Source organism: Notolepis coatsorum, assembly GCF_963971535.1.
Source record: "Notolepis coatsorum genome assembly, chromosome: 1".
In the NCBI taxonomy this organism is placed as follows: domain Eukaryota; kingdom Metazoa; phylum Chordata; class Actinopteri; order Aulopiformes; family Paralepididae; genus Notolepis; species Notolepis coatsorum.
Genome location: NC_140165.1, coordinates 216881001 through 216908500, shown reverse-complemented (window position 1 = coordinate 216908500; position 27500 = coordinate 216881001). Strand labels below are relative to the sequence as shown.

The following is a 27500-nucleotide window of genomic DNA, read 5'->3' as shown; positions in this document are numbered from 1 at the left end:
CTCCATTTATTTTTCATGTTCAACAAATGATTTGTTAAGACATTCATAAAACATCTATAAATCATTTGCAGATGCTATTGTGTGCCCTAATCTAAAGTGAAGCCTAAAGTGAAGCCTAAATCTATTCCATCATTTCCGACCTACAAACAACTCTTATATGTTGTGTAGACGTACTTGATGTGGTGGGTGCTAACGTTACATTTGTTCCTAATGTGTGCTCAGTATATGTGATGCGGTATGTGATGATGACACGACACAAATAATTATTTGTATTTTCAGACTGTATAGGCGCCGATACAGCCTGAAAATACAAATAATTATTACTCTTGTGTGTCGTGTCATCATCACATACCGTAATATACTGAGCACTGAGCAAACATTAGGAACAAATGTAACGTTAGCGGCCACCACATCAAGTACGTCTACACAACAATACAACATATAAGAGTTGTTTGTAGGTCGGAAATGATGGAATAGATTTACCAACAAAAAAGGTGTTTAACCTGCTCATACCTTATTAAAAGCGTGGGGCAGGAGCAGCACGGATAACTTAGTTCTGCATGTATCGTGCTTCCATTCAAACAGATGGCAACACACGTGACGTCAAGTCTCGCTCGCGTGAGACTTCCTCTCTAGATACTCTTCAATACCTGGCCAGGGTACTCCTGGGTCCTAGTGCCCACCCGTGTTACACTATATGTCATGCACATGTATTTTATATGTTAATAAAATTGCATTTATCTTTAGTCCTAATTCTGTCACTGTTTGATGTCACAAAGAAGGGTGTATCCGAAAGCTGTCTACAACATTTGTAACGTGATGAAAAAGTAAACAAATAATTAACTGTATTAGACATTTGTTAATGGTGAATAGGCTTCACTTTAGATTAGGGCACACAATAGCATCTGCAAATGATTTATAGATGTTTTATGAATGTCTTAACAAATCATTTGTTGAACATGAAAAATAAATGGAGATACAGTATAGTCGTTTTTTCATATCCATTTTTCAAAACATCTACAAATGTGTTACTACACATTAAACAACATTATTTAATGATGAACAAATCAAGTACAAACAATGTTGATAATGAGTTATAAATAATGTAGAACTAATCTGTAAATGTTATACAAATATAGTTATAAATGATTTAATAATCATTTATGAATGTATATAAATGGTTTGTTCATGATTAGTTCATTACCTACAAATACCTTATAAATGTATTATAACAGGGTGTTATTATAAAGTGCTACCGAAAAGACACCATATGAGCCTCCCTTCTCTCAGAAGACACCAGGAGCGCTGGTATCAAAGCTATTTCTCACATCAAATCTCATCCGTGGGGAGCATTTCACACAGACCCCCCCGGAGTAATAATTACACTCTCTCAGAATGTCCTCTCCTCTGACGTAAAATCTATTTCCACATCCTTTAGCAGAAAAAGTCCCCTATGCGGCACCTCATTCCTCAGGTCGTAACAGAAACGCCGCCAGCGCCACGCTATATCTCCGATTCTGCTGTGCGCCGCCGCCTCCGAGCCCGAGGCCTGGCGCTATAGCTGCGCCTCAACGTTGCCATCCTCGACTCAAATGATCCGCGGGTTAATTGCGTTCTCAGTCGGTCCGTCTCACAGACGTGGATTAAGCCTAGCGCTGTAGATGAAGGGCTTTCTATCCATCTCCATTGAAAGGCATATAGCTGTAATCCATGTCTGTGAAACCGGCCCTAAATGTTCTGTGACGGCTTAGTGTAACTTTAGCAGTGCATACAGTCAGAATACTGCACAATATCTTCCACTGCTTCTGGAGAATCTGTGCCGATTGTAAATACATCAAATGTTTGATTACCTCTAAGCTGTGTGGTGGAAAATATAGCTGCAGCTAATAACTTAATAACTGGTTAATACGATTTATTAACTCAATCAAAGTATCAATACAACATAGTAATAGTTAGGCTGGATGACTCTCAACGAGGTGGTTAGCTAGGACACCAGGGACGAGATACCCCCCACCGGATCTTGGAACATCTTTATACGAAGCTGGAAGGGGTGGGGGCCACAGGAATACACGAACATAGGGGTGTGACATCTTTGGGGAGATATGGAAAGGTGGGGAAGGGGGGTAGGAAGGAATGGGGGGAGGGATGGGGGTAGGAAGCAAAGATGGGTAAAGGGAGATCATCAAAGTGAGGGGGAAAGGGGGTCTTATCTCCCACATCTGCTAAGATAATAATTGTATAGAGGGGGGCTTCCTTTCTTCCACATCCAGGCCAAATCAGGCCACAAAAACTAAAAGAAGATAAGCATAGAATCTGTAATACCGTCAAACAAGAGGGGCTCTTTTGCCTAGAGGTCGCGATGACATCACACATTCTACCCATAAGACTCACCAGTCTAGTTTGGAAACAAATTAACCCTTTCACCGCCGCACTACCAAACGGTTAACCCTTTCACTGCGACAATACACAGAAGGTTAACCCTTTCACTGCCACACGACAGCAGGTTAACCCTTTCACTGCCACACTACATACGGTTATCCCTTTACTATCACACTACAGACGGTTCCCTGTCGGTAGTGTGATAGTAAAGGGTTAACCTTCTGTCGTGTGGCAGTGAAAGGGTTAAGTACACGTGCTTCGTGAGCACGTCTAGACTGTAACTAGGATTTGATTTCTGGTGTAAAACCCTTCTGTTCTCACACATGAAGCTGACCTGTCCTCCTTTGTACATTTTGTATGGCATTGAGACTTGTGTCACAGCTAGCTGCCAGGGTGAGATCCATCTGTAGTGTGGCGGTGGCTGGGTTAAGCAGCCACACCTGCTCTGGGTCAAGCTAATTATAGTAGAGGTAATAAATGTGCACAGGTTAAATCTGCCACACACACACACACACACACACACACACACACACACACACACACACACACACACACACACACACACACACACACACACACACACACACGGTACCATGCCAACCCCTGCTGTGTTTTCACCGTGTGCCCCTGTGTCGGGAGTAGCCCTCTGAAAGCCTCTCAGGTGCAGCCGCTTTGTTTGTGCCTGAACACTGCCGACTAGAAAACAAAGGCGTCCCTTGGGGCACGACCTCGCATCCACAGAGCTGTCCGGTTCTCAGCCCCGTGGACCGAGTTCCGGCTTATTTAGACAAACCGGCTTAATCGTCAAAACAAAGCATTTTAAATCTCTTTTTTGTGTGCAAACGAGATGCCGGTTGTTCATTTTTCTGCGCTCTGCGTCCTTGTGCTACGAGACAGAGACGGCCTCTACAGTGTGTGAAGAAGAAGAAGAAGATTTTTTTTTCTTCTTTTTTTTTGGCCTTATAAATAAAATAAACATGTTTAGAATGAATAATATTTACTCATTTTAAGTATGTTTGTGTTTCCAATGCACAATATAACGTTAATATATCAAATATAAATAATTGTTTTCATTAACAGGAAGTGACTCCTTTCCGTAGCCGCATTTCTCTCGGGCTAGACGCAATAGGCGTCTATTCTTTCCGTAGCCGCATTTCTCTCGGGCTAGACGCAATAGCGCTTACAGTGGGTGTAACTGAGGGGTACAATTCCCTGACTGTATTACTAGATATGATACTTACTACCACTACCTTTGTACTTAATATTCGGCCACCCAGTACACGGCATAAATATATTATCATGAACACTCTCACGTAGATGAAACGGATCCAACACAAATGTACGAAGTCGAAACAGGTCTTTATTTCTACACAGCGATGGTGTGTAGAACAAGCACTTAATCACTTAATTACATTTATGAATTGAAATAGTATGCACTTTTATGGCAAAGAGTATTCGTCGGTATATCAATAGAGAATGTCCAATCTCTGAAGGCGCAGGTGGTAAATATACGACCTGGAATAGTTAAGGAATAACAGCAATGATACTTTAATGATTATATACTAGATACACTAGAGGGGGTTAATCCGGTCGCTTGTAAGCCGACAGGAGTAGGAGGGGGGGGGGGGTAGAATCCGGCTGCCTCGTCCGGCCAAGGGTATCCCAGGTGAACCCACTGTAGTGCCGTTCAATGCGCCGGCGATCCTTGGACCACAGATGAAAGCAGGTGGACTCTTTGTGGGCCGGCTCTCTCCGGTCCACGGGGGAGAGACGTGAAGCGACCTCGTCTTGCAGAGCGTCTCCTCACCTTGCGTCCTCTCCAGGGGGGGGGGTTCCAACACACGGCAGTGTCGGGGGTCTTTATCCATGGAATAATCAAAGTATACAAAGCATAATCCGTGCCTGGGAAGGCGGGCTGTCGTCGGTAGAATAATCCGGTATACAGGTCCACTCGCTCGTCGGCTCTGGGGCTCCTCGGGTGCAGCTTCACGTGGGTCAACCACCCTGGGTAAGCAGCCAGTTCTCTGCCCGAAACGATGGGGTACTGACTACGGTAGTATTCTCACCGCACGAAGCACTATATATTAACAGACTATTATTAGCTTAATAGACTACGTCCAACTCGACGATATAGTGCCAAATATGACTATTCAAATATTAATATACACGATGTCTCAATACCGATGGTAGGCGAACTTGGCCTTACTCCCACACGTGGCGTCGCTCTCTGATTGGCCGACGCCAGTATTTTCCGTAGCCGCATTTCTCGGAGACGCTCTCTCTGATTGGCCGACGTCAGTTTCTGGTTAGTTAGTTAGTTACTCTATGCTGTTGTGTTGTGATGCAGTCACTCTGGACAGTGGATATACATCGACAACAACAGTCTGGGACTGTGGGACAGTGGACATTATACACTTTATCAAGCCCTCCGGCTGGACCACGTTTCAACTAAACAGTGAGTTAATGAGTTAATGCGGTCTCTCTCTGTCTCTCTCTCTCGCTCTCTCGCTCTCTCTCTCTCTCTCTCTCTCTCTCTCTCTCTCTCTCTCTCTCTCTCTCTCTCTCTCTCTCTCTCTCTCTCGCTCTCTCAACACAGCGTGTTAATTTCGCTGTGGGTATTGCATAATGGATGAATGAATGAATGGTAACTTGTTTAAAATGACAAGATAAGCCTATATATATGTGTTCATTATTGGATTGATGATCATACGTGTACTAGTGTAGTATGAATCAATTAACTCGACTTAACGTTGGTAACGTTATGAGTCAGTATTCGCTTGGTCAGCTTGGTCAGATGCCCGCGACCACCCAAATGTAGTTCACACCGGCCGCCACTGGGTGGAACGGTACGCATTCTAACCGTACACCGTTCGGCACGACCTCCACGGTTCGGGGCGTGTGTGTATTGTTCAGTTCAGGGGATGTGCAAAAAAAATCACGCCGGCTGCTGGCAGCAGCAGCAGGTGCTAGTCAGTTTGTGGAAATGGCAAGCGCAATATAAATCAATCTTCATTACGATCTTAAAACCATAGGCATTACATAGGCCTACATACATCTTGCCATAACGTTAGCACGGTTTGTGACGCTACGCTAAGTACAACGGACGTTGGTAGCCCGCCAGCTCCAATACAGCCAGTGAAATCATTATCAGACAGACATCAATGAAATGTTACCGTAGCTAGCAGAGGAGAATATGTGAGTCTGAGGCAGGATGTCGAAAGACAATGATGTTTATTTAACATTCAAGAAGGCTAACATACAACTGTGTTTACTATTAACTCCAACCAGGACTATTGCCGCTTTTCAACTCAACTTCCACTGCAGGTAGAGTCGAGAACGAAGGTACCGCACGCTAAATTGTCCGTGCGGACCCCCCAACCTGAACCCATAGACTGTTCCGTGGGTGAATTACGTTAACGTTTTTTTGTCCTATTTTAAATAACGGAAAGTCTAGTGCTGGTTGAGCATATGCATACTTTATGTTGATGGCCTTTGTCTATAATGTGGCCACAAAAATAGAAAGGTTTAATTATTTTGTTTGTTTGCACTAAGTTAATACTTTGACAAATGTAGCCTATATTTTTCAGTCAGTTCGGTCTTTGTGTGCACATAATTTAAGGCAAACCGCTGTAAACCTTTTTCTTTCCAAATAAATGAGAAGCATGTTTACAGTGTTACATTTTCTTTTAATAAAAAACAAAGTATACCGAACCGAACCGTTCCACCCCTAGTAAGCAGCTAACGTTAGTTTAGGTCTTTAACGCGACGTGGGCATAAAGGAATGGCGAGGATGCAAAGCATGTTAGATGCATTTGACCCATTGTGGAAAGAATAAGCAGAGACTTATTGTAATTCGGGTCGCAAAATGCGACCAAATAGGCGCACTCTCTGGAGCCCTGCTGTAACATCTACACACTGGCGTTTCACATGCTACTGCTGTTGCTGTTGGGCATACAGTATATGACACTCGCCACAGGATTTTCAAAATAAGAGTATCGATATGAACCAAACTTTTTACGTTGCATCGATCCTATTGGATCATTGATAATTAGATCGATGTATCAATCTGGATCGATGTATCGTCCCACCCCTACTCTCTATATATCTCCCCCCTCTCTCTCCCTCTGTGTGTGTGCCTCCCCTCTCTCTCCCTGTGTGTGTGCCTCCCCTCTCTCTATCTCTCCCTTTGTGTGTGCCTCCCCCTCTATCTCTCTCCCTGTGTGTGTGTGTGTGTGTGTGTGTGTGTGTGTGTGTGTGTGTGTGTGTGTGTGTGTGTGTGTGTGTGTGTGTGTGTGTGTGTGTGTGTGTGTGTGTGTGTGTGTGTGTGTGTGTGTGTGTGTGTGTGTGTGTGTGTGTGTGTGTGTGTGTGTGTGTGTGTGTGTGTGTGTGTGTGTGTGTGTGTGTGTGTGTGTGTGTGTGTGTGTGTGTGTGTGTGTGTAGGTGTGTGTGTGTGTGTGTGTGTGTGTGTGTGTGTGTGTGTGTGTGTGTGTGTGTGTGTGTGTGTGTGTGTGCATGTGCCTCCCCTCTCTTTATCGCTCCCTCCTCCTATACTTCTATTTCTTTGCCCTGAACCAGTTGCTTAAACAGACAAGCTTGTTTACATTGTCAGACGACAGGTTGCTTCTTCTGAACAATATGCCCAGACAATGAAAATAACCTCTCACATGGTAAAATAATAATATTTGTCATTTTGGTTATTTATTTAATTTAATAAACATACATTTGCATAAAGCAAGCATATTGGTCCTCTCCCATGTTGATACGAGTATTAAACAATATCCCTTTAATGAACAGTTTGAACAGATACAAATTGTGCGATTAATAATATGCAATTAATCACAGTTAACTATGGACAATCATGCGATTAATCGCAATTAAATGTTTTGCCATTTCATCTGTGTTTTTTTATACTGTTAGATTACTGGTTGGCCAGATTCCATGTAAGAATGTGGATTTAGAAGACCATAGAAACCCTTTCCCATATGAGACGAGTGCAGAGTGAAAACGGTCCAAAGCAATAGAGAAGTAAGACGATAAAATCAATGATGAAGTCAGCGAAACGGAGTCCGTGGAGAGGAAGAGGTAGAGGCCCCGGAGGACGACAGGAGAAAGAAGAGAGGGAATTAGAAGAGAGGAGTGTGAGGAGAAGCAGTGTGCCAGGAGGAGAGGGAAGGGCAGGGCAGGAGGAGCTATCACGGTGCATGCTGGGGAGTTGTGGAGTGTTTCCACTGTACTGTGTTTTGTGTTGATGGGGATTATCACAGCAGACCCCTGGTTTAATCAGCTCAGCTAATTACTGAACCAGGGTGTGCCCACCGCCCCAGAGTGTTTCTACAATGGAGTGAGTTGGCAAGAAATGCAACTGATCATATATTTTATGTAGGCTAATGGCAGAGTTTTGATTCCTGACAGTCTTTTTGTATTTGCCTTTTATGGTACATAATTTAACTGTGATAACTGTGATGTGCTGTGACTTCAACTTAACAAAAAATAATTTCTCTGCATAATAAACAACCTGGATAAGATGGATACAGATTTGTTACTGGGGATGGTTATCACTGACATGCCACCTTCACTTTTTAAAGTTTACACATGTTTCATCATGTCATCATTCCTCCTTTACTGTAATGTTAGTTGATGATACTGATGATGATGATGATGACGATAGTGCTGCATCTATTGAACTTAATATTTCGTTGTTGTTTAGAATTCTATCTACTATTCTTCTAGCAATTCCCAACATTGTCTGTGTGGGAAGGCGGGATAGAATCATTGAACATGCGCAAAGGCTGACTGATCTGATTGCGGAAGTGAAGGAGGAGTACACCACTTTATTCTTTTAAATAAAATAATAAAGTCACAGAATAATAAAGCCCAGATGGCCCGCGAGAGAGGCCCAGATGGGTCAGTGCGCCACCCAGATGGGTACTGCATGCGGACCAAAACTTGGCCGTGCGCGCGGACCAACTGGGTCGCGCAGGATAACTGGATAGGTGGTGTCTTGTATTCGACAGGCTTTTGTCCCAATCGGCGCCTCATAAATAACAGGTATAGGCAGCAAGGTGCAATGTAGCTCTTGCTCAACAGGAATAAAGTCCGAGGACAGAGCCTGGTGCTGAAACTCGTCGGAACGGCTTGTCAAATGAAGCTCGCCGGATATTTCGTCTTGTAACTCGAGACCCGAAGCATGTGAGTGTGGTGACGATCGAAAGGCAGCAAATTCAACTTTCAAACAATGTATTGGATGATCGGCGAAAAATGCAGCTCTCTGTTTGAGCGCCACAATTTGAAAACAGGAAGAGACCCGATGGACCATGTTGAGTGGCAGTTAATAAGATACTCATTCATATACCCCAGATCCTGTTCTCCACCCCTCCCTCTCCTCTCCAGGCTCTCATCCTCCCACACACGGCTGTTTCTTTATCTTTTTTCTTTCTTTCTTTCTTTCTTTCTTTCTTTCTTTCTTTCTTTCTTTCTTTCTTTCTTTCTTTCTTTCTTTCTTTCTTTCTTTCTTTCTTTCTTTCTTTCTTTCTTTCTTTCTCTTTCTTTCTTTCTTTCTTTCTTTCTTTCTTTCTTTCTTTCTTTCTTTCTTTCTTTCTTTCTTTCTTTCAATTATAGCTCTTTTTGATCCTGGTGTAATCATTCTAAAACATATAGCGTTATTCATTATTGTTTAAAGATGCATTATGTAAGGTTTTCAATCGTTGGAATGTAGACTCAACCACACACACAAACAATTATGTGGAGAGAGCGTGCCATTTCGCGGTTGAGTCTACATGGTCCTCATTCCAAAGATTAAAAATCTTGCACATCTTTAAAATATATATATATGAAAGGCACCCAACTGAGTTTCTTTGAAAACAGCTTACTTTTGTTTATATTCACGTCCACCAAAAATGGACAAGACTTTCAGTTGTTGTTCTATAGTCTACAAGCTGAATACATTTCCTATCTCATATACTGTAACCTCTGCATTTTCGCCGTTTTCTTTGCTCTGTAGTGTTTACATCCCATCCATATTCAGTTTCACTTACGTTTTTTGGCGAAGTTGTAATGAGTCCGACCTCCTTTGACTGACGGGCAGTTAGCTTGTCACGATTTCAAGGGAGATTGTATAGACCAATCAAATTGAAATTGACTTTCCAGTTGCCTCTTAGCTGTTCAGCACCAAGGACAGCGCAGAGCCACTGGGCCACTGTGTTGCCTCTCAGCTGTTCAGCACCAGGGACAGCACCGAGCCACAGGGCCACTGTGTTGCCTCTCAGCTGTTCAGCACCAGGGACAGCACCGAGCCACAGGGCCACTGTGTTGCCTCTCAGCTGTTCAGCACCAGGGACAGCACCGAGCCACAGGGGCCACTGTGTTGCCTCTCAGCTGTTCAGCACCACGGACAGCGCCAAGCCACTGGGCCACTGTGTTGCTGTCCTAGCGGCTACTGGAGCAGAGATGTTGTTGCAGAGAAACCAAGAGGCGTTTAACTTAAATAAATAAATCTATTTAAACTAGATAGTTTCTTGCCATAAAACAATTCTGTGAACTGACAAGGCATGAAATTAATAAGCTTTGTTAGTGAACTATCCTTCAAAAAGTGAAAACGAATGGCTTTCTATTACAATTTTTTCTTATGTTACTTTGAAAAACCATTGTTCCCCCCCTGAGAAAACGTAATGCCGTCCATTCATTATTGCTCCCACCGGGTCTTGTCCTGCGTGTACTCGTTGTTCTCCCAAGAACAGTGTTGCCAGCTCTCACTTGTAATAATGACTTCACTACTACTGGCTGCAGCTGGAGTTATGATGTCATTAGAGTAAGTGAGCGCAGGCCATATTTCTATCCTTTCTCCTGGAACCATTTCTGGGCTACAGACCTTGTGCATGTTTGTCCCAGTTAACAAAATGACATCGTAGCACTGCCAGCTTTATAAACATAAATAAATAAATACATAAAAAACGTCCTCTTTCTGGCTGCTGTGGTGTTGTTAGTTATTGTACCTTGTTCCAGATTCTCTTCATGAGTCGTTTGTAATCTATAGTATTCCATTATGGGATTCAGTAAAAACCAGGCTCATGTACTGTGTCAAGCGTCCAATGGGGGATTAAGTGGGGAGTGAGGTCCAATTATGTTTAGGTTAGGGTTGAGGTAAGGGCGGGTCTATACATGAGATCTTAAGCTGACCCATTCTATTATACCATTCCCATTCTAAAAAAACAACAGCGATTGTAGTCATACAACAGGTGATTATAAATCAATACCAGCCGTAGCCAATTAGCTGTCTTTATGGTAGGAAATGTATGACACCGCATGAAATATGAAGACGAAACCCTTACAAAAACATCTGTAAATGTGTACATTGTATTTATTATTTTATTTACAACCAGGCTGGGGAGCAGTTGAAGACACACATTGACACCTAAGAGTCTCCTACTGGTTGCCACTGAGATGCTCCCCTGGGGCCGTTGGTGGTTTAGTGCCTTGCTAAAGAGCACAGTTGCTGAAAGGGGGAATAAGTGCTTCTTGTTCTCTTCCCTCCCCACACAGATACAAATTCTACTCAATACTAACCTGGCAGTAGTCATTCTGTAAGAAGGTTACAGAATTTCAATATTTGAAGGAGTTCCGATGTGTTGGTAAGATACTTGACACGCCCCGGAATTGAACACACCTCATTAAAACAGAGGCAGATTACTGCTCTTCACTGTGCCTCAGTTCTCTGCATGCCTGTAGTTCACACCTGTTCCTCTCTAAATAACAATAGCACTGGTAACAATTACACAACTATGTAGCCCAACTCAAATACTTGAACACACACACACACACACACACACACACACACACACACACACACACACACACACACACACACACACACACACACACACACACACACACCACTGCTAGGTGCAGTTAGAGAGGCGCCTGCTGAATTGGCCCATTGTTTTAGAGTATTATGTAAATGCACACACATGAGTGCACACACACACACACGCACGCACGCGCGCACACACACACACACACACACACACACACACACACACACACACACACACACACACACACACACACACACACACACAGGGATTTGGTAAACAGCCAATTAATGCTTGGAGGGGGCTGATTGAAGGCGGGGGGTGTAAGATTAGACCTGCTGGCGGAGAGCAGCAAGAGGCTAAAGCTTAATTTTGACTTGCGGGAACAGAGAGTGAGGCCGTAGAGAAGGCTCTCACACACGGCGTGTCCTTCATGAAAAAAACGAACTATATATGCCAAGCAGCACAGCTGCCACGGGAGGTAATGATTGGGCTTTTATAACAATGAGGCAGGATTTCCTGAGTACACACAACCTAGAATCTGTTTTTAGCAACAAAACAAAGTTTCAGTGGGCCATTTCAGAGGAGGCTGGCGAAGCTAATTAACTTTGCCACAATGTGTTCTCCTCTTGAAAGATTATAAGAGGAGGAAAGTCATTCTTAATTATTCAAAAAGGATCATCATGCACATAGCTATATGCACAAAACTGCTTAGCTATATACTGTACCGGTATATTCGACTTGGCTCGAAAAAGAGAAGGTTGAAAACCATACTGACACTGAAAGGGAGACATACCTGTAGAGGAGGAGAGGAGGGTATTATGCGCGTACTCTGCCCAGGCCAACCTCCTACTCCACGTCACCGGACAACCGGCAACATAGCACCTCAGAACCCCCTCCAGATCCTGGTTGACGCGCTCCGTCTGGCCGTTGGACTGCGGATGAAACCCAGATGACAGGCTGACGGAGGTGCCGAGGCTGGAGGCAAATGCCTTCCAAAACCTGGAGGCGAACTGAGGGCCCCGGTCGGACACAATATCCACTGGAAGCCCGTGGACCTGAAAGACGTGCTGCACCACCAGGTCAACCGTCTCTCGATATCAGAGGCATCCACTTCCACTATAAACGGAGGTAAACCGACGTTTGAGGTTGCAGAAGGCTGACTCTGCCTGAGGCGACCATTCAAAGCCAGGGAGAGAGGCCTTAGTGAGAGCTGTTAGAGGATTGGCTAAGGCGCTAAAATTGCGAATAAAACGGCTGTAAAAATGTGCAAAGCCCAAAAACCGTTGTAACTCCTTGAACGACGAAGGGCGTGGCCAGTCCAAGACTGCACTCACCTTGGCTGGATCCATGCGAAGATCACCCTTCGTCAACACAAAGCCCAAGAAGGAAACAGTGTCAGTGTGAAACACACACTTCTCTGCCTTAACAAATAGCTGATGCTTGAGGAGACGCTGTAGCACCTGACAAACGTGCTGTTGGTGTTGCACCATATCGGGAAAAAATTAGGATATCATCTAAGAACACAAAGACTGACACCCCAATTAAATCCTGCAGCACGTCATTAACCAGGGCTTGGAAAACTGCTGGAGCATTAGCTAAACCAAAGGGCATAACTAAGTACTCATAATGCCCGTTGGGTGTGTTAGATGCAGTCTTCCACTCGTCTCCCTCTCTAATCCTGACCAGGTTGTATGCATTACATAAGTCAAGTTTAGAGAAGACCTGTGCACTCAAAGGCGGTGTCCATGAGAGGCAGGGGGTAACGGTTCTTGATGGAGACATCGTTCAATCCCCTATAATCGATGCACGGCCGCTGGCTACCATCCTTTTTCGCTACAAAAAAGAATCCAGCGCCTGCAAGGGATGTGGACGGATGAATATGCCCCACGGACAGTGCCTCTTGAATATAGGTGTTCATGGACACTGTCTCAGGGCGAGAGAGAGAAAACATACACCCATGGGGTGGAGAGGTACCAGGAAGAAGATTAATGGGGCAGTCGTAAGATCTATGAGGCGGTAGTGCTTTAGCACGCGTTTTACTAAAAACGTCCACCAGGTCCCAATAAATCTCAGGCACGCCTGCTAAATCGGGATTAGAAGTAGGGATGCTCGATATTGGCTTTTTTATCGATACCGATATACCGATATTGTCCAACTCTTAATTTCCGATACCGATATATGCAGGGTTTCCCCCCCCCCCCAAAAAACGGAATAATTTCAGGTAATTAACATTACATATCTCTTGTTGTGGAATTAACACAACATTATGCATACTTTTGACAATAAATAAAATCAGAATTTGTTCTTAGTTGCTTGCCTGGGTAAATAAAGGTTATTCTTTTTTCTTTTTTTTTTGAAAACCGATACAGATATTTTCCGACATCACATTTTAATGCCGATATCGGCCGATAATATCGGACATCCCTAATTAGAAGGTATGACAGAGTCTGCAACGCTCACCACCATCCTGGAGAGAGACAAGGGAGACAAAAGAGAAGAGATGGGGGGGGCGGGTGAACTCTCGCCTGAAACCGACTTGACGCCACTCCCCATAGAGAGTTCACCCGTAGCCCAATTAATACAGGGATTATGCTCTGCTAGCCAAGGGTGACCTAAAACAATGACAGAATGGGGAGACATGACAACATAAAATTGTAAACATTCCCACTCACTACCAGCCACCTGAACACGCAGCTGCACAGTGCGCTGGGTAATGATCCCACTACCCAGTGGTTGACCGTCCAATGACTGAACCAGAATCGGTACCTCCAGTGTCTCCAACGGGACCCCCCACTCCAATGCCAAACCCACATAAATCAAATTACCCGCCGCGCCTGAATCAACTAATGCCCTGGTCATCCTGAGAGAATTCCCCCACCCAACAGTGACATCAAAAAAAGTACATGTATCATCAATGACCGGGGAGAAATGCCCACCTGCTCAAATGTTCCCAAAGTTTAGCGAGCCCCCCCCGTTTCCCGAGAATCCCCGACAGTTAGCGAAGCGATGTCCCGTGCGGCCGCAGCGGAAGCAGCACTCGAGCCACAATGCGGAAGTCAATGGCGTAATCTGCCACAGAGCGAATGCCTTGCCGGCAGGACATAAGCTGCCCACCGGCTTCATAGATGTAAATCACCCGGGAGGTGTCGAACACATGTCGCAACTCCCGGGTGAAGGCATCCGATCACTGACTCATTTTCCCATTCTGCTGTGGCCCAAGAGAGAGCACGACCTGTGAGGAGAGTGATAATATAGGCGACACGAGACACATCAGTAGGGAAAGTACAAGGCTGTAGTTGAAACACAAGAGAGCACTGGGTGACGAACTTGCGACAACCCTCCGGAGCTCCTCCATACCGATCAGGCGGCGGCAGCCGTGGCTCTCGGGTCTCCTCACGACCGACTGGATGTAAGCGCCCCCCTTCCTCGCCGGCAGGCAAGGCTCCAGACGCGGATTCCACCGCTGTTACCGCCACGGCGGCTGTAGTGCGAGCGTCGTTAGCCGCAGCTAACGCTGAATCTGCTGTTTCCTGGGAAACAACGGACAGGTCTCCCAGACGACCCAGCTCGACGCTTACTTCCATCTGGCGTTCGATGATGACCCTCAGTTGGTCCCTCTGAGCGACCATTTCCTCTCGTAATCCTTCTGTGGAACTCATCGTTGGTCGGATCTTCTGTTACGGTTCAAGGTAGGAATTGAGTTCCAATTGTAGGAGGAAGAAGGAGACAGAGATGTGGTTGCTCTTCTCGAATTGTGTGTTATTTTTATTAGAAGAATCACCAGAGCAAGGATACTGTACCGATAACAAACAGACGCCAGGCGTCAACTGAGAAAATACTTAAGGAAGGGGATAAATCATAATAACAGCGACAAGAGGTTCCAGCACTTGTCTTGTGGCCGTCTGCATGCAGGTTCTGTTTGAAGATCCGACAAAGAGACAGTGAACCAGAGATGACTATATAGCCACATTCCTGACATACCACACGCAGCAATTAGTGACAGCAAACCAGAGGTGACAGACAATCAGTGTAGTGACATCAAACCAGAGGTGACAGTCAATCAGTGCAATAACATAGAACAGGGTGAAGTACTCCAGAAAGGCGGTAGGGTTCCAGTCCTGGAAGAGGACAGAAACCCAGAACGTTACACAAGTTGATTATTCCGCTTATACCATGGTCATTTTGCCATTGGTGCATTTTCCTTCCTGGTCGTTGGTTTGTCAAGTTGATAAGTCAGCTGTGCTTCGCCGCAGTTCATAACGAGTAAATGGTAAATGGACTGCATTTATATATAGCAGCTTTTATCCAAAATGCTTTACAATTCATGCCTCACATTCACACATTCACTCAAACTTTCACACACTGATGGTGGTGGCAACCATGCAAGGTGCCAACCTGCTCATCGGGAGCAGTTAGGGGTTAAGTGTCTTGCTCAAGGACACTTTGGCACACCGCCAGGAGAAGCCGGAATCTAACTGAGGACCTTCAGATTGCCAGACAACTGGTCTACCTCCTGAACCACTGTCGCCCCACAAAGTGTTGACAGCTGTACTCTTTAATGTTGCTATGGTTACAGGTCGGGTAGCGGATGAATTTAGAACAGTGATTAAACCTGAGCCGAACTACGTGTGCATTAAATGGTTTTATCGCACACCTGCCGGCCAATCAGAAGAAAGTATTCATCCACAGTGGTATAATAGCTGTTGTGTCAGAGATAGACTGAAGGTGATCATAAAAGTCTGCAGTGATGTGACGCCACAGCCAGGATTTCGGGCTCAATTCACAATCCAATCAATTAAGGAAGTGTAGATTTTCATCACGGCTCAATTATTCAAAAGTGTTTTGCATGAGAAGGTTGTCATATCCAACTCATTAAAGAATAATTGAGAGTGAATGCTCCGTCATTAGTAAATTAAGTTCTATTTACATATTGAGGAGATTGGATTGAAAGTGGATCGACTTAGTGCATATAAATGGTAAATGGCTGCATTTATATAGCGCTTTTATCCAAAGCGCTTTACAATTTGGTCCTCACATTATACCCATTCACTCACGCATTCACACACCGATGGCAGAGGCAACCATGCAAGGTGCCAACCTGCCTACCAGGAGCAATTAGGGGTTAAGTGTCTTGCTCAAGGACACTTCGACAAGTTGCCTGGGAGGTGCACGAGACAAGTCTTGGCTCCCCCCTGCGTGGGGGGTGGGGGAGGGGGCTGGGGGATGGAACAGCGCATACCAGTCCTATCTTCCTTCGACTCCAGATTGACCTTGGGTTCTACTCTCCCCAGCAGAGTTGTTTTGGCTGAGACAGGGGACGGGGGGCGGGTAGGGGGGGGGGCAGCAGTATGAAATGCTTCCAAGATGCCCCAATTTGACTTTAACACGATTTATCACATTCTGAATCTCCTGCGCGATCCCCAGCATGACTTTTGATCTCAATTGTTCATCCGCCTGACATGCAGCGAGTCTCTTAAACAGTTCAATGTGGGAGACATCGATCCTGGCTAATGCCATCACCAAAGGATTTACGTCTTTCCGAATTCTTTTTATACAAAACCAGTCCCAGATGACGATCGCTCCCAAGCCGATCAGCATGAATGTGAGGAGATAGATGTCCTCCACATCTTCAATCTCGAGAGGAAAAAGACAAATGGCATTCCATTTTCCCAAACTGTCAATAGAAAATCCTGATTGAAATGTTCCAAGCGGGCAGATCGGATCAGCCGTGTCCTGCTTCCTTGAAGAAAATATGCGATAGATAGCTGAAAATGACCAGCTTATTAGATCCATATTTGAGTAGGGAGTTGATTCCTTTGAAGAAAGTAGAGTCAACACATCAAGACAGGCTTCAGGGAGGCAGTGTGAGGCAGCGGTAGGAACGGCCTTGAGACCTCAAGAGAGAGGAAAGAAATGCGACTTGTCTCTGCGAGAGGTGGGAAGGGGAAAAAAGTATGGGCTTTAAAAAGCACAGTCAGTATCGGTCCGATTTTATTTTCACAGCCGATTATAGAATTGGTATTTTAGAGACCTTTGTTCCGAGTTTTGTTAAAAAAGTTAAGGACTTTTACGTCAAGTACACATTTGGGGTTGGCGGTATGGCCTAAAAAATTTTTCACAGTATATTTAAAATTTTGAATGGTAACAGTACTGTATATATCATGGTATATTTGTTTTTCTTATAATAATAATAATAAAAAAGTATACGTTTTTTATAAGTCTTAAGTGTACAAGACTTAACTATGAGTTTTCTTTCTCTTTTACTCAACGTGGTTCCAAGTGGTCTGCCGGTTGCCCACATAGTAGATAGTAGTATAGAAGAATACAGTATATTCTATATAATGCTCAAGTAAACCCTGGAAGATGTTCAGTATCCTTGAATTAGTGAAGCATCAGTGAAGTTGCCATCTAAGCGTGTGTGTCACATTTTTCGAATCATTCTTCTTTTCGGAAGATGTGAAAAGAAACATGTTGTGTTTCTTTTCCCCTTTAGTACACAGAGTCACCAAGATGCCATTCCTACAGCTTGTTTACAAAAAAAAATATTCAAAACTGCTGATAAACTCTCCACTTCTATGCTTTTCACCTCCTGGGCTGTCCCCTGTGAGCTCCAGACTTGTCTACAGTCGCGGACATCCCCGTCCGGCTGTTCTCAGAGGTCAACGCAGGTGATCGGAGTCATTGACTGGGGCTTGACTGCAAAGCACAGCTGTAGATTTGCCCGTTGGTTGAGCATGCAGTGAAGTGAGAGGTCCTGGAAGAAACCCACCTCTGTCCCCCCGGCCAGTGCTGTGTGAGACGCAACATGGTGCCATCTGAGGAAGTGATCACCTCACAGGAGGGACTGAACATTCTCTAATCTGTGCCTGCTGACCGAGCCCATCACACACTTACTTGACTCCGTCTGTAGCTCCATCTGTGCATCTGTATCACAGTCTCTCTCTCTCTCTCTCTCTCTATCGCTCTCTCTCTCTGTCCATCTTTATTTATACTCCTAGTGAAAGATGAATGGGTCTGAGCATGTGTGCGTGCGTGTGTTTGGCAAACATCAACAGAATAGTGATTGCATCTTGCAGCTCATCTGTCAAACCGCTACAGACTCAGTGACGAAGAATAGATGACCAGACGGCATCCTGCTTCCCATCAGGCCCCATATTTAGAACGGTGCCATCTTGGCTCCTGCACCCTTGTCAAGGAACCATCTTGGCTCCTGCTCTCTTCTCAAGGACAGAATCATGCATCTCTCCCTTTATTTTCCATAGGTTCATAATTGTTCAAGGATGCTTTGCTGATGGTATCCTTTGTATTGCTGTTGAATTGCCCCTATATTAAGGACCTTAATCTTACACATCTATATGGTTACGTTCACACTGCAAGCCTTAGTGCTCAATTCAGATTTATTGCTCGGATTTATTTTGTTTGGCTGTTCACATTCTTTTTTAAATGTGGCCAATATCAGATTCCAGTGTGAATAATAATAATAATAATAATAATAATCTTCATTTATATAGCACCTTTCATACACGGAGTGCAACTCAAAGTGCTTAACTGGCCATAACTGGTCATGGTCCTGAACTGACCCACGTGCGAACAATAACAAAAGACGTCACATGCAGAACTGAGTGACCGCAATTCGCCGTGCATAACCGATGGCAGCAGTCCCTGTGCGCCGCAGGGGAAAACAAGACCTCAAAGTTCTACATGGTTTTGGGCGGAGCGCCTAGCCAAGAACTGTGAGAAGAATTTCCAGAATTTCCCCAAGGGGATCAATAAAATTATATCTTATCCTATCTTAAGTGCACGTATCCTCCTGTTTTGAATTCCAGACTGTGTCCTTATTATAGATGATAATGTATTCAGTGCTACAGTCAGGTGTTATTATGGCGTCCATGAAAGGAGAAAAGAAAAACAACTCCACGATTTAAACAAAAGAGACAGGGAAGCAGTTTGTAGTCGTGGTAATGGATGACTGTTGTTTTGACTGGGCGAGGTTGTGTTACGCGTGATGCATGGTTAAACAGTGGTAGACCCCCCCTCTCCCATCCAACTCACCAACTCAGACCACAGCGCAGGTCTGCTAGGCCAGCCCCCCTGGGTTGTTGGCGATCCTGGAACTCACGTTCAGGGGAATCGGTAGAAACCTTTCTTTGTTGTCGTTTTTTTTTTTTTTTTTTTTTTTTTAATTTTTTTTATTATTGCAAAACAAAACTTATTAAAAGTCAGTACTCAACACACAATGTATAATGAAACTTTCAGTAAAGGTGGTTAAAATATATGCAAGTACAGAAACAGGATAAAACAAAAATAGTCAATAATAACATTTGTCATTTGTCGTTTTGTTTTGTAGGTGTTTTCAAGTTTTCATTTTGTGTGGCAGGCTTGCACTAATACATCATCATCGGACGTATGGAGCGAATGGAATTTACTTTCAGTGACTCGCGATTTTGTTCAAAGCTCCATGGAGTTTGTTATCTCTGGTAAGGACCCATGTCCCCTCCGAGTCTGGTGATATCAAAAGCTCCCCGGCCTCTGTCTTCTCTGCTTGAGTTCTCTTTTTGTCACACACGTTCCTCTGTTGCCATCAATCCACACGCGGAACAAACACAAAGCCTCCGTAATCCACCTCAGACCCACTCCTATCCGAGCTCCTGGGGGGTCATCAAAGAGAAGCAGGCTATTCTCGCTCCTCGCTCCACAATGGTGGAACGAACCTCCCACCACAGTCAGGACAGCTGAAACCCACCCCAATTTTCTGCCGTCGACTAAAAACACACTTCTTCAATCAATATTTGAAATGAAGAAGAAAAATGAAAACACTACTAACCTTTGTACTGTATTTTACTAGTATGCACTTTGCTACTAAGGAATCTACCTTGCACTACTACCTACTATGCTAATATGTCTATATTACTATGCACTCAAGACTGTAGCACTCAAGTTGTATGACAAACAATCAGACTTAGTTACCAGAGTTGTACCCTTCCTGCTTTAGATAAAAGCTTCAGCTAAATGACTACATCTACATGTAAAATTTGTGATCACTCTACACTTGACCCCTTGGGGGAGGATCTGCCCATTAACCAGCATCACACAAACCCCCATCCATAGGCCCATGTGTCTTAACAGTGTGAATACAGCAAAACCCAGACCACTTCATAACATGGTGAAATGGAATCCATCCTATTGGAGGTAATGGTCAGGAGAATCTGCTTTTATCTGTACAGTATCACACATGGAGGGATGGGTGAAATTACCTTGTGTTTTGAGCTTTGTCATTAATCTCACACCCCCATTTTCGATACTCTGTTTTGTTGTGCCGTTATTTACCTTTACCCTCACGTTGACAGTTCACAGATCATCCTAAAAATACTAGAGGAATTGAGGAATTTGAACCACAAACAGTGCTGACTGTATATTGAAGCGTTTGTCCCAGCCATGGTCTCCCGTCTTCATCCTCCTACTCTCGTCATTAAACCACATGCCAGCGGCCAGAGTGCGGCTGAATGACACGACTGAGAATGATTAAAAAAAGACAAATGTGGAAGACGGAAAGTAGGCCTAGAGATGCTGAATACAGCAGAGCAGACGTACGTATTGACTTGCACTCAAGTCATTCTATTCTAAGTTGAGAGAGAGAGACAGAGAGAGAGAGAGAGAGAGAGAGAGAGAGAGAGAGAGAGAGAGAGAGAGAGAGAGAGAGAGAGAGAGAGAGAGAGAGAGAGAGAGAGAGAGAGAGAGAGAGAGAGAGAGAGAGAGAGAGAGAGGGAGGCTTGCAAATCTGGGCAAAATTCAAGCTGGATTCATGAAACCGGAATACTAAAAAAAAAAAAAGGGAAGCAGGTAATTTATTTTAACAGCATCTTCAAAGCACTGAGAACACTTTGTTGGCTGGTTAGAGTAAACCTGAAGGGGAAGATGAGAGAAAGCAGAGCGGATATGTGGCTTCCTCTTAATAGTAATAATCATAATAAGAATAGCTTGGATTTATATAGTGCCTTTCATGAAACTCAAGGATGCTTTACAAAGCAAAATAAAATAAAATACATAATCAAAAAAATTCTAATAATGTAATAGTAACAATGATGGACAGGGAGACGACTAGAGGCTGGGGGATGGAGAGCAGATCCGTGTCTGAGGATTGCAGTCTCCGGGGAGGGGGGGGGGGGGGGGGGGTGGAGGAGGTCAGATAGCTACTGGCAGGCGAGGGCATGGAGGGATTTGTAGGTAAAGACGAGGATGAGATACAGGACTTGACGGGGAGCCAGTGGAGGTGGATGAGGGTGGCGGTGATGTGCTGCCAGGGCTTGGTGTGGGTGAGAACCCTGGCAGGTGCACATACTGGAGCCTGTCCAGAGCATTGGGTACCCCAACAGGACTCCATTACAGTAGTCAAGGTGATGAAGGCATGTATGACGGTCTCCGCCATGGAGTCACTGAGTAAACTGAGTCTGGTTTTGTCATTTTCTGTCACAGTGAGACATATTTTAAGTTAATGACGGCTTTCAAACAATGCTTTTCTATTATTTCTCTATTCTTCAAGTCAAGTGAGCACAATAATGAGGCAACAATATTGTTATAAACATATTATGAAAGATCAGACATTGTTTAAGTAAGATATGACAAAAACCCTAAAATATTTTGAAATGTTTACCCAAAAAAACATCCCTCGTGCAAACGAGCCACTGCGGCCTCCATTTCAATACATTTACATCCACATTGATATTTTGTGATATGGATATTTAGGGGGTGACAGTGGCTCAGGAGGTTTGACTCCCGTAGGGCCACCATTGTTTCCCCGCGCAGCACGTCGAGGCTGTGACCCATCCTCCTCTTATAATCCTTGTAAACATCTTATCCTGTTTACTGTTGGATTTTACAGTCCGTGGAACTTCTATCTCCATGGTAATATTATGAATATGTAGGAATATTGATGATTGATATAAAGACAGTGCACATACTGTACTGTATAAACACCTTAACAGCGATAATAAAGCCAAGGTCATTGGAATGAGAAACCATGTCATCTCAAACCCAAATTCTGTGGAATAAGCACGTCATGTAATGTTCCAAGTCAAAAAAAACGGTCCACACTATTACAGACCGCAACGCCACGGACCGCTTTGACGGGACCATTAAATGTCGTGCTTATTCCAGGAAATTTAACTGGGTTTGAGAGAGTACGCGCACGCGGTCCTTGTTCCAAACCTGATCTCGTCCTGGAATATAAAGGTTGTAAAGCAAAAGAACACATCCGGTATGGAGAAGGCGTGGTGGAAAGACGGACAGACAGTCGATCCCCAGGCCGCTGTGGCTCACACCAGAGGTAGATGATGAGGCAATGGGCAGGGGGGCGGGACGATTGTCTGGCTGTTCCATCTTTACATGAATAGCACCAGGTGTGATTAAGAATGACTGGCGCCACAGTGATTTAACCAGGATGTTAATTAAAGTGAGTCGATGTTGACCTCTGAAAGGTTCCTGGATAGGAGAATGAGTTTGACAGGAAAATTAAAGACTGAAGGGAAGAAAGTGTGTGTGTGTGTGTGTGTGTGTGTGTGTGTGTGTGTGTGTGTGTGTGTGTGTGTGTGTGTGTGTGTGTGTGTGTGTGTGTGTGTGTGTGTGTGTGTGTGTGTGTGTGTGTGTGTGTGTGTGTGTGTGTGTGTGTGTGTGTGTGTGTGTGTGTGTGTGTGTGTGTGTGTGTGTGTGTGTGTGTGTGTGTGTGTGCGTGGTGTAGAGTGGTGTAGAATCAGACAGTAGCTGAAATGGTCCCAGCCTCCCAACAGTAACATGAGGATCTCAACACCCACCATTAAACTCACTGCACCAGAGTGGAGGGGGAGGAGAGAGACCAAGATATAGGGAGAGTGGGTGAGGGGAGGAGAGAGACCAAGATATAGGGAGAGTGGGTGAGGGGAGGAGAGAGACCAAGATATAGGGAGAGTGGGTGAGGGGAGGAGGGAGACAGAGATATAGGGAGAGTGGGTGAGGGGAGGAGAGAGACCAAGATATAGGGAGAGTGGGTGAGGGGAGGAGGGAGACAGAGATATAGGGAGAGTGGGTGAGGGGAGGAGAGAGACCAAGATATAGGGAGAGTGGGTGAGGGGAGGAGAGAGACCAAGATATAGGGAGAGTGGGTGAGGGGAGGAGGGAGACCAAGATATAGGGAGAGTGGGTGAGGGGAGGAGGGAGACAGAGATATAGGGAGAGTGGGTGAGGGGAGGAGGGAGACCAAGATATAGGGAGAGTGGGTGAGGGAGGAGGGAGACAGAGATATAGGGAGAGTGGGTGAGGGGAGGAGGGAGACAGAGAATGGGGAGATATAGTAGACTATATCCACACTGCAGTATATAGTGCAGGATTAAACATTTTTAAACTGTTTGAAGAAGTCTTTATTCATTGCACACATTGACAATGTCGTCATGCAGCGACACACACACATGCGATGGGCGGCACACACAGGAACACACAAAATGTTTGGGTCGTGGATACAAATTTAGTTTCTGCGCTTGACCCATCCCGTTGTCCTCCCCCCCCCAAGGGCAGCAAGGAGCAGACATGGGCTGCGGCGCGTGGGGCCGCGCCCGGGGACCAATCCAAGTGCTTCTGTCCGTCTTTGTCAGGGACACGACAAAGACTGCATGTTTTTCCATTGGGAGGGGAAACCCTTGCGAGCACGGGGAGAACATGAAACTCCACACAGAAAGGCCCGGGAGATACCCCACCTGGGTACCTGGCAACGCGGCGACCTGGTTCCCAAGTGGGAATCGAACCTTGGACCTTCTAGCTGTGAGGCGACAGTGTTAACCACTACACCACCGTGCTACCACCCACTACACCACCGTGCCGCCACCCACTACACCACTGTGCCGCGCCACCGGATATTGTGTGTGTGTGTGTGTGAGAGAGAGAGAGAGAGAGAGAGAGAGAGAGAGAGAGAGAGAGAGAGAGAGAGAGAGAGAGAGAGAGAGAGAGAGAGAGAGAGAGAGAGAGAGAGAGAGAGAGAGAGAGAGAGAGAGAGAGAGATGGGGTGTGAAAGAGGAAGGGAGAGAAGGATATATGGGGTATGAGGGAGGGAGATAGTGTGAAAGTGAAGGAGAGGGACAAGAGAGTTAACCGTGAGGGAGAGGTATGCGAGGGAGTTAAACATAGAGAGAGGGATGAGAGGGAGTTAAACAGTGAGGGAGAGGGATGAGAGTTAAACAGAGAGAGGGATGAGAGGGAGTTAAACATAGAGAGAGGGATGAGAGGGAGTTAAACAGTGAGGGAGAGGGATGAGAGTTAAACAGAGAGAGGGATGAGAGGGAGTTAAACAGTGAGGGAGAGGGATGAGAGTTAAACATAGAGAGGGGGATGAGAGGGAGTTAAACAGTGAGGGAGAGGGATGAGAGTTAAACATAGAGAGAGGGATGAGAGGGAGTTAAACAGTGAGGGAGAGGGATGAGAGTTAAACATAGAAAGACAAAAGAACAAGAGAGATAGGAGAAGAGAGCGCAAAGGAAGGAGAGAGAAGGGAGAGAGAGAGGGAGGGAAAGAGCATGCGCGCACGTGAGAGAGAGAGAGGGACTGGGGACACAAGAGAAGAGAAACTATTAGTTATTCAGCTGCTCCACACCGCAGGGCTCTGCCACAGAGAGACTGACTGCTCCACACCGCAGGGCTCTGCCACAGAGAGACTGACGGCTCCACACCGCGGGGCTCTGCCACAGAGAGACTGACTGCTCCACACCGCAGGGCTCTGCCACAGAGAGACTGACTGCTCCACACCATGGGGCTCTGCCACAGAGAGACTGACTGCTCCACACCATGGGGCTCTGCCACAGAGAGACTGACTGCTCCACACCACGGGGCTCTGCCACAGAGAGACTGACTGCTCCACACCGCAGGGCTCTTCCACAGAGAGACTGATGGCTCCACACCGCGGGGCTCTGCCACAGAGAGACTGACTGCTCCACACCGCGGGGCTCTGCCACAGAGAGACTGACGGCTCCACACCGCGGGGCTCTGCCACAGAGAGACTGACTGCTCCACACCGCGGGGCTCTGCCACAGAGAGACTGACTGCTCCACACCACGGGGCTCTGCCACAGAGAGACTGACTGCTCCACACCGCGGGGCTCTTCCACAGAGAGACTGACTGCTTCACACCACGGGGCTCTGCCACAGAGAGACTGACTGCTCCACACCACGGGGCTCTTCCACAGAGAGACTGACTGCTCCACACCACGGGGCTCTGCCACAGAGAGACTGACGGCTCCACACCACGGGGCTCTTCCACAGAGAGACTGACTGCTCCACACCACGGGGCTCTGCCACAGAGAGACTGACTGCTCCACACCGCAGGGCTCTGCCACAGAGAGACTGATGGCTCCACAGCGCGGGGCTCTGCCACAGAGAGACTGACTGCTGATGAAATGCTGGTGTCACCCAGGAGTGGCAATCGTTCTAAATGGTGGTTGGGTTTGCTTGGGGAAAGCTACTTGTCCTGTGCTGATGATGGGCAGTGTGGTAACTTGACTATTGGAACACCCTGGGAAACCAGAACTAATATCTAATCTAATTATTTCATCATAAACTGTGTTTATGTACTGTAATTATAATGAGTTTAGCTTCAGGTCACTATATATCTATTGATTATTTATTTATTTTTCTCCATCTCCATCTCTCTCTCAGATTTGTTTTGTGAATCTGGACCAGCAGAAAACAGACCGCCATGATGAAAGCACCATCAAGGTAATTAGAAGTGGACGTTATTTTCTTTCTCTTCTCTTATCTATCTCTTCTTGCTCTTGCTCTCTCTCACCTCTGCTCTTATTCTCTCTTCTCACCTCTGCTCTCTTATTCTCTCTCCCTCTCTCTCACCTCTGCTCTCATATTCTCACTCCCTCTCTCTCACCTCTGCTCTCCTATTCTCTCTCTCACCTCTGCTCTCCTATTCTCTCTCCCTCCCTCTCAACTCTGCTCTCATATTCTCTCTCTCCCTCTCTCTCACCTCTGCTCTCCTATTCTCTCTCTCACCTCTGCTCTCCTATTCTCTCTCCCTCCCTCTCAACTCTGCTCTGATATTCTCGCTCTATCTCACTCACCTCTGCTCTCCTACTCTCTCACCTCTGCTCTCCTATTCTCTCTCTCCCTCTCTCACCTCTGCTCTCATATCTCTCTCCATCTCTCTCACCTCTGCTCTCCTATTCTCTCCCTCATTTTCGCACACACCCCTGTCTGTGCATCAGAGTCTTTATTTAATCTGTAAACACTCTTCTCAGTTGCCATGGATTCAGGCTAATTAAGCAAAATGAGAGGCTTTGATTTGTTGAGGTAATGAGCAGGTTTGTGCGGAGCCTCGCACCGCTGTCAGCGGTGGGTCGTCACGCCACGCGATGACAGCTCGGGGCTTTTGACAAGACCCCACGTTTTTCCATTTTCAAGTTTTGTGTTATTATGGATATCTATAGTGAGCGTTTTGTCAGATCACATGGTCTCATTTTGAGACCTTCGGTGTGCGAGAGGCTAAAGGAAGGAACCGCCGTCGCCGCGTACAGAGAGTGGCAGTGAATCATAAAGCAGTAACTAGACTGTATGTACTGTATATGTTAACACCTGACATGCTTTGGCTTCTCCAGCACACGCTGCTTGGATGTCTCCACCCGGTCAAGTTTCAAGTTTCAAGTTTCTTTAATAGTTGTCATACAGAAGTACAGAATACTTTTATACAAAATGCTTCTTACTGTTACGCTCCAGAGACTGTGCAAGACAAGATAAGTATGAAATAAAATAACATAGTATAGCATGTAAATTAGAAGTAAAAAAAATGAGGTCACAGTGTTCAGTATAGACATATGTACAATGTTCGATGCAGAGTAGACGTAACTGAGTTACCATATAATATACAATACTGTGTAGTGTACTAATATACAATACTATATAGTGCAAGGCAGAAATAGGATGAGGTGCAATTTAGGTACAATTTACAGTAGGTGTACGAGTTGTAGTGCAAATCCTTTATCAATAAATATCTGATATCGGTCTGATGATCTGATCGGTCTGATGAAGAGTTCATGTAGCTCGAAACTTCACAGCGTGTCGTACGAGAAAAGAGAATGAAACATTATTTGTATCTGAAACAAACGTTTTTCCGTGTAGTGTTATCCGGCGGGTACGCAGAGATCATCTTCCTCTTGCAGCTTTTTGACAGAATCTAACGCTTCTCTTGAAAAACTAAAAACCTATTGTTATATGTGTATTTTGGGATTCTCTCCTACAGAAACTGGCCTCAGTGTCTCCAGACCTGCCGAAGCTGGTGGGCTCTCTGAGTCTC

The 27500-nt window shown here is 45.4% G+C and overlaps 1 protein-coding gene across 1 annotated transcript in view; it reads left to right on the top strand.

Annotated features, from left to right (window-relative positions):
- sphkap (SPHK1 interactor, AKAP domain containing) overlaps positions 1–27500 on the top strand; it is a gene marked incomplete at both ends in the record, with an annotated part of 102170 nt that overhangs the window by 38880 nt on the left and 35790 nt on the right. The window contains 2 exon segments of the mRNA XM_084324823.1: positions 25859–25918; positions 27447–27500. The exon segment at positions 27447–27500 is cut by the window's right edge and continues 87 nt beyond it. Of these exon segments, the coding sequence (XP_084180949.1) occupies positions 25859–25918; positions 27447–27500 (114 nt within the window).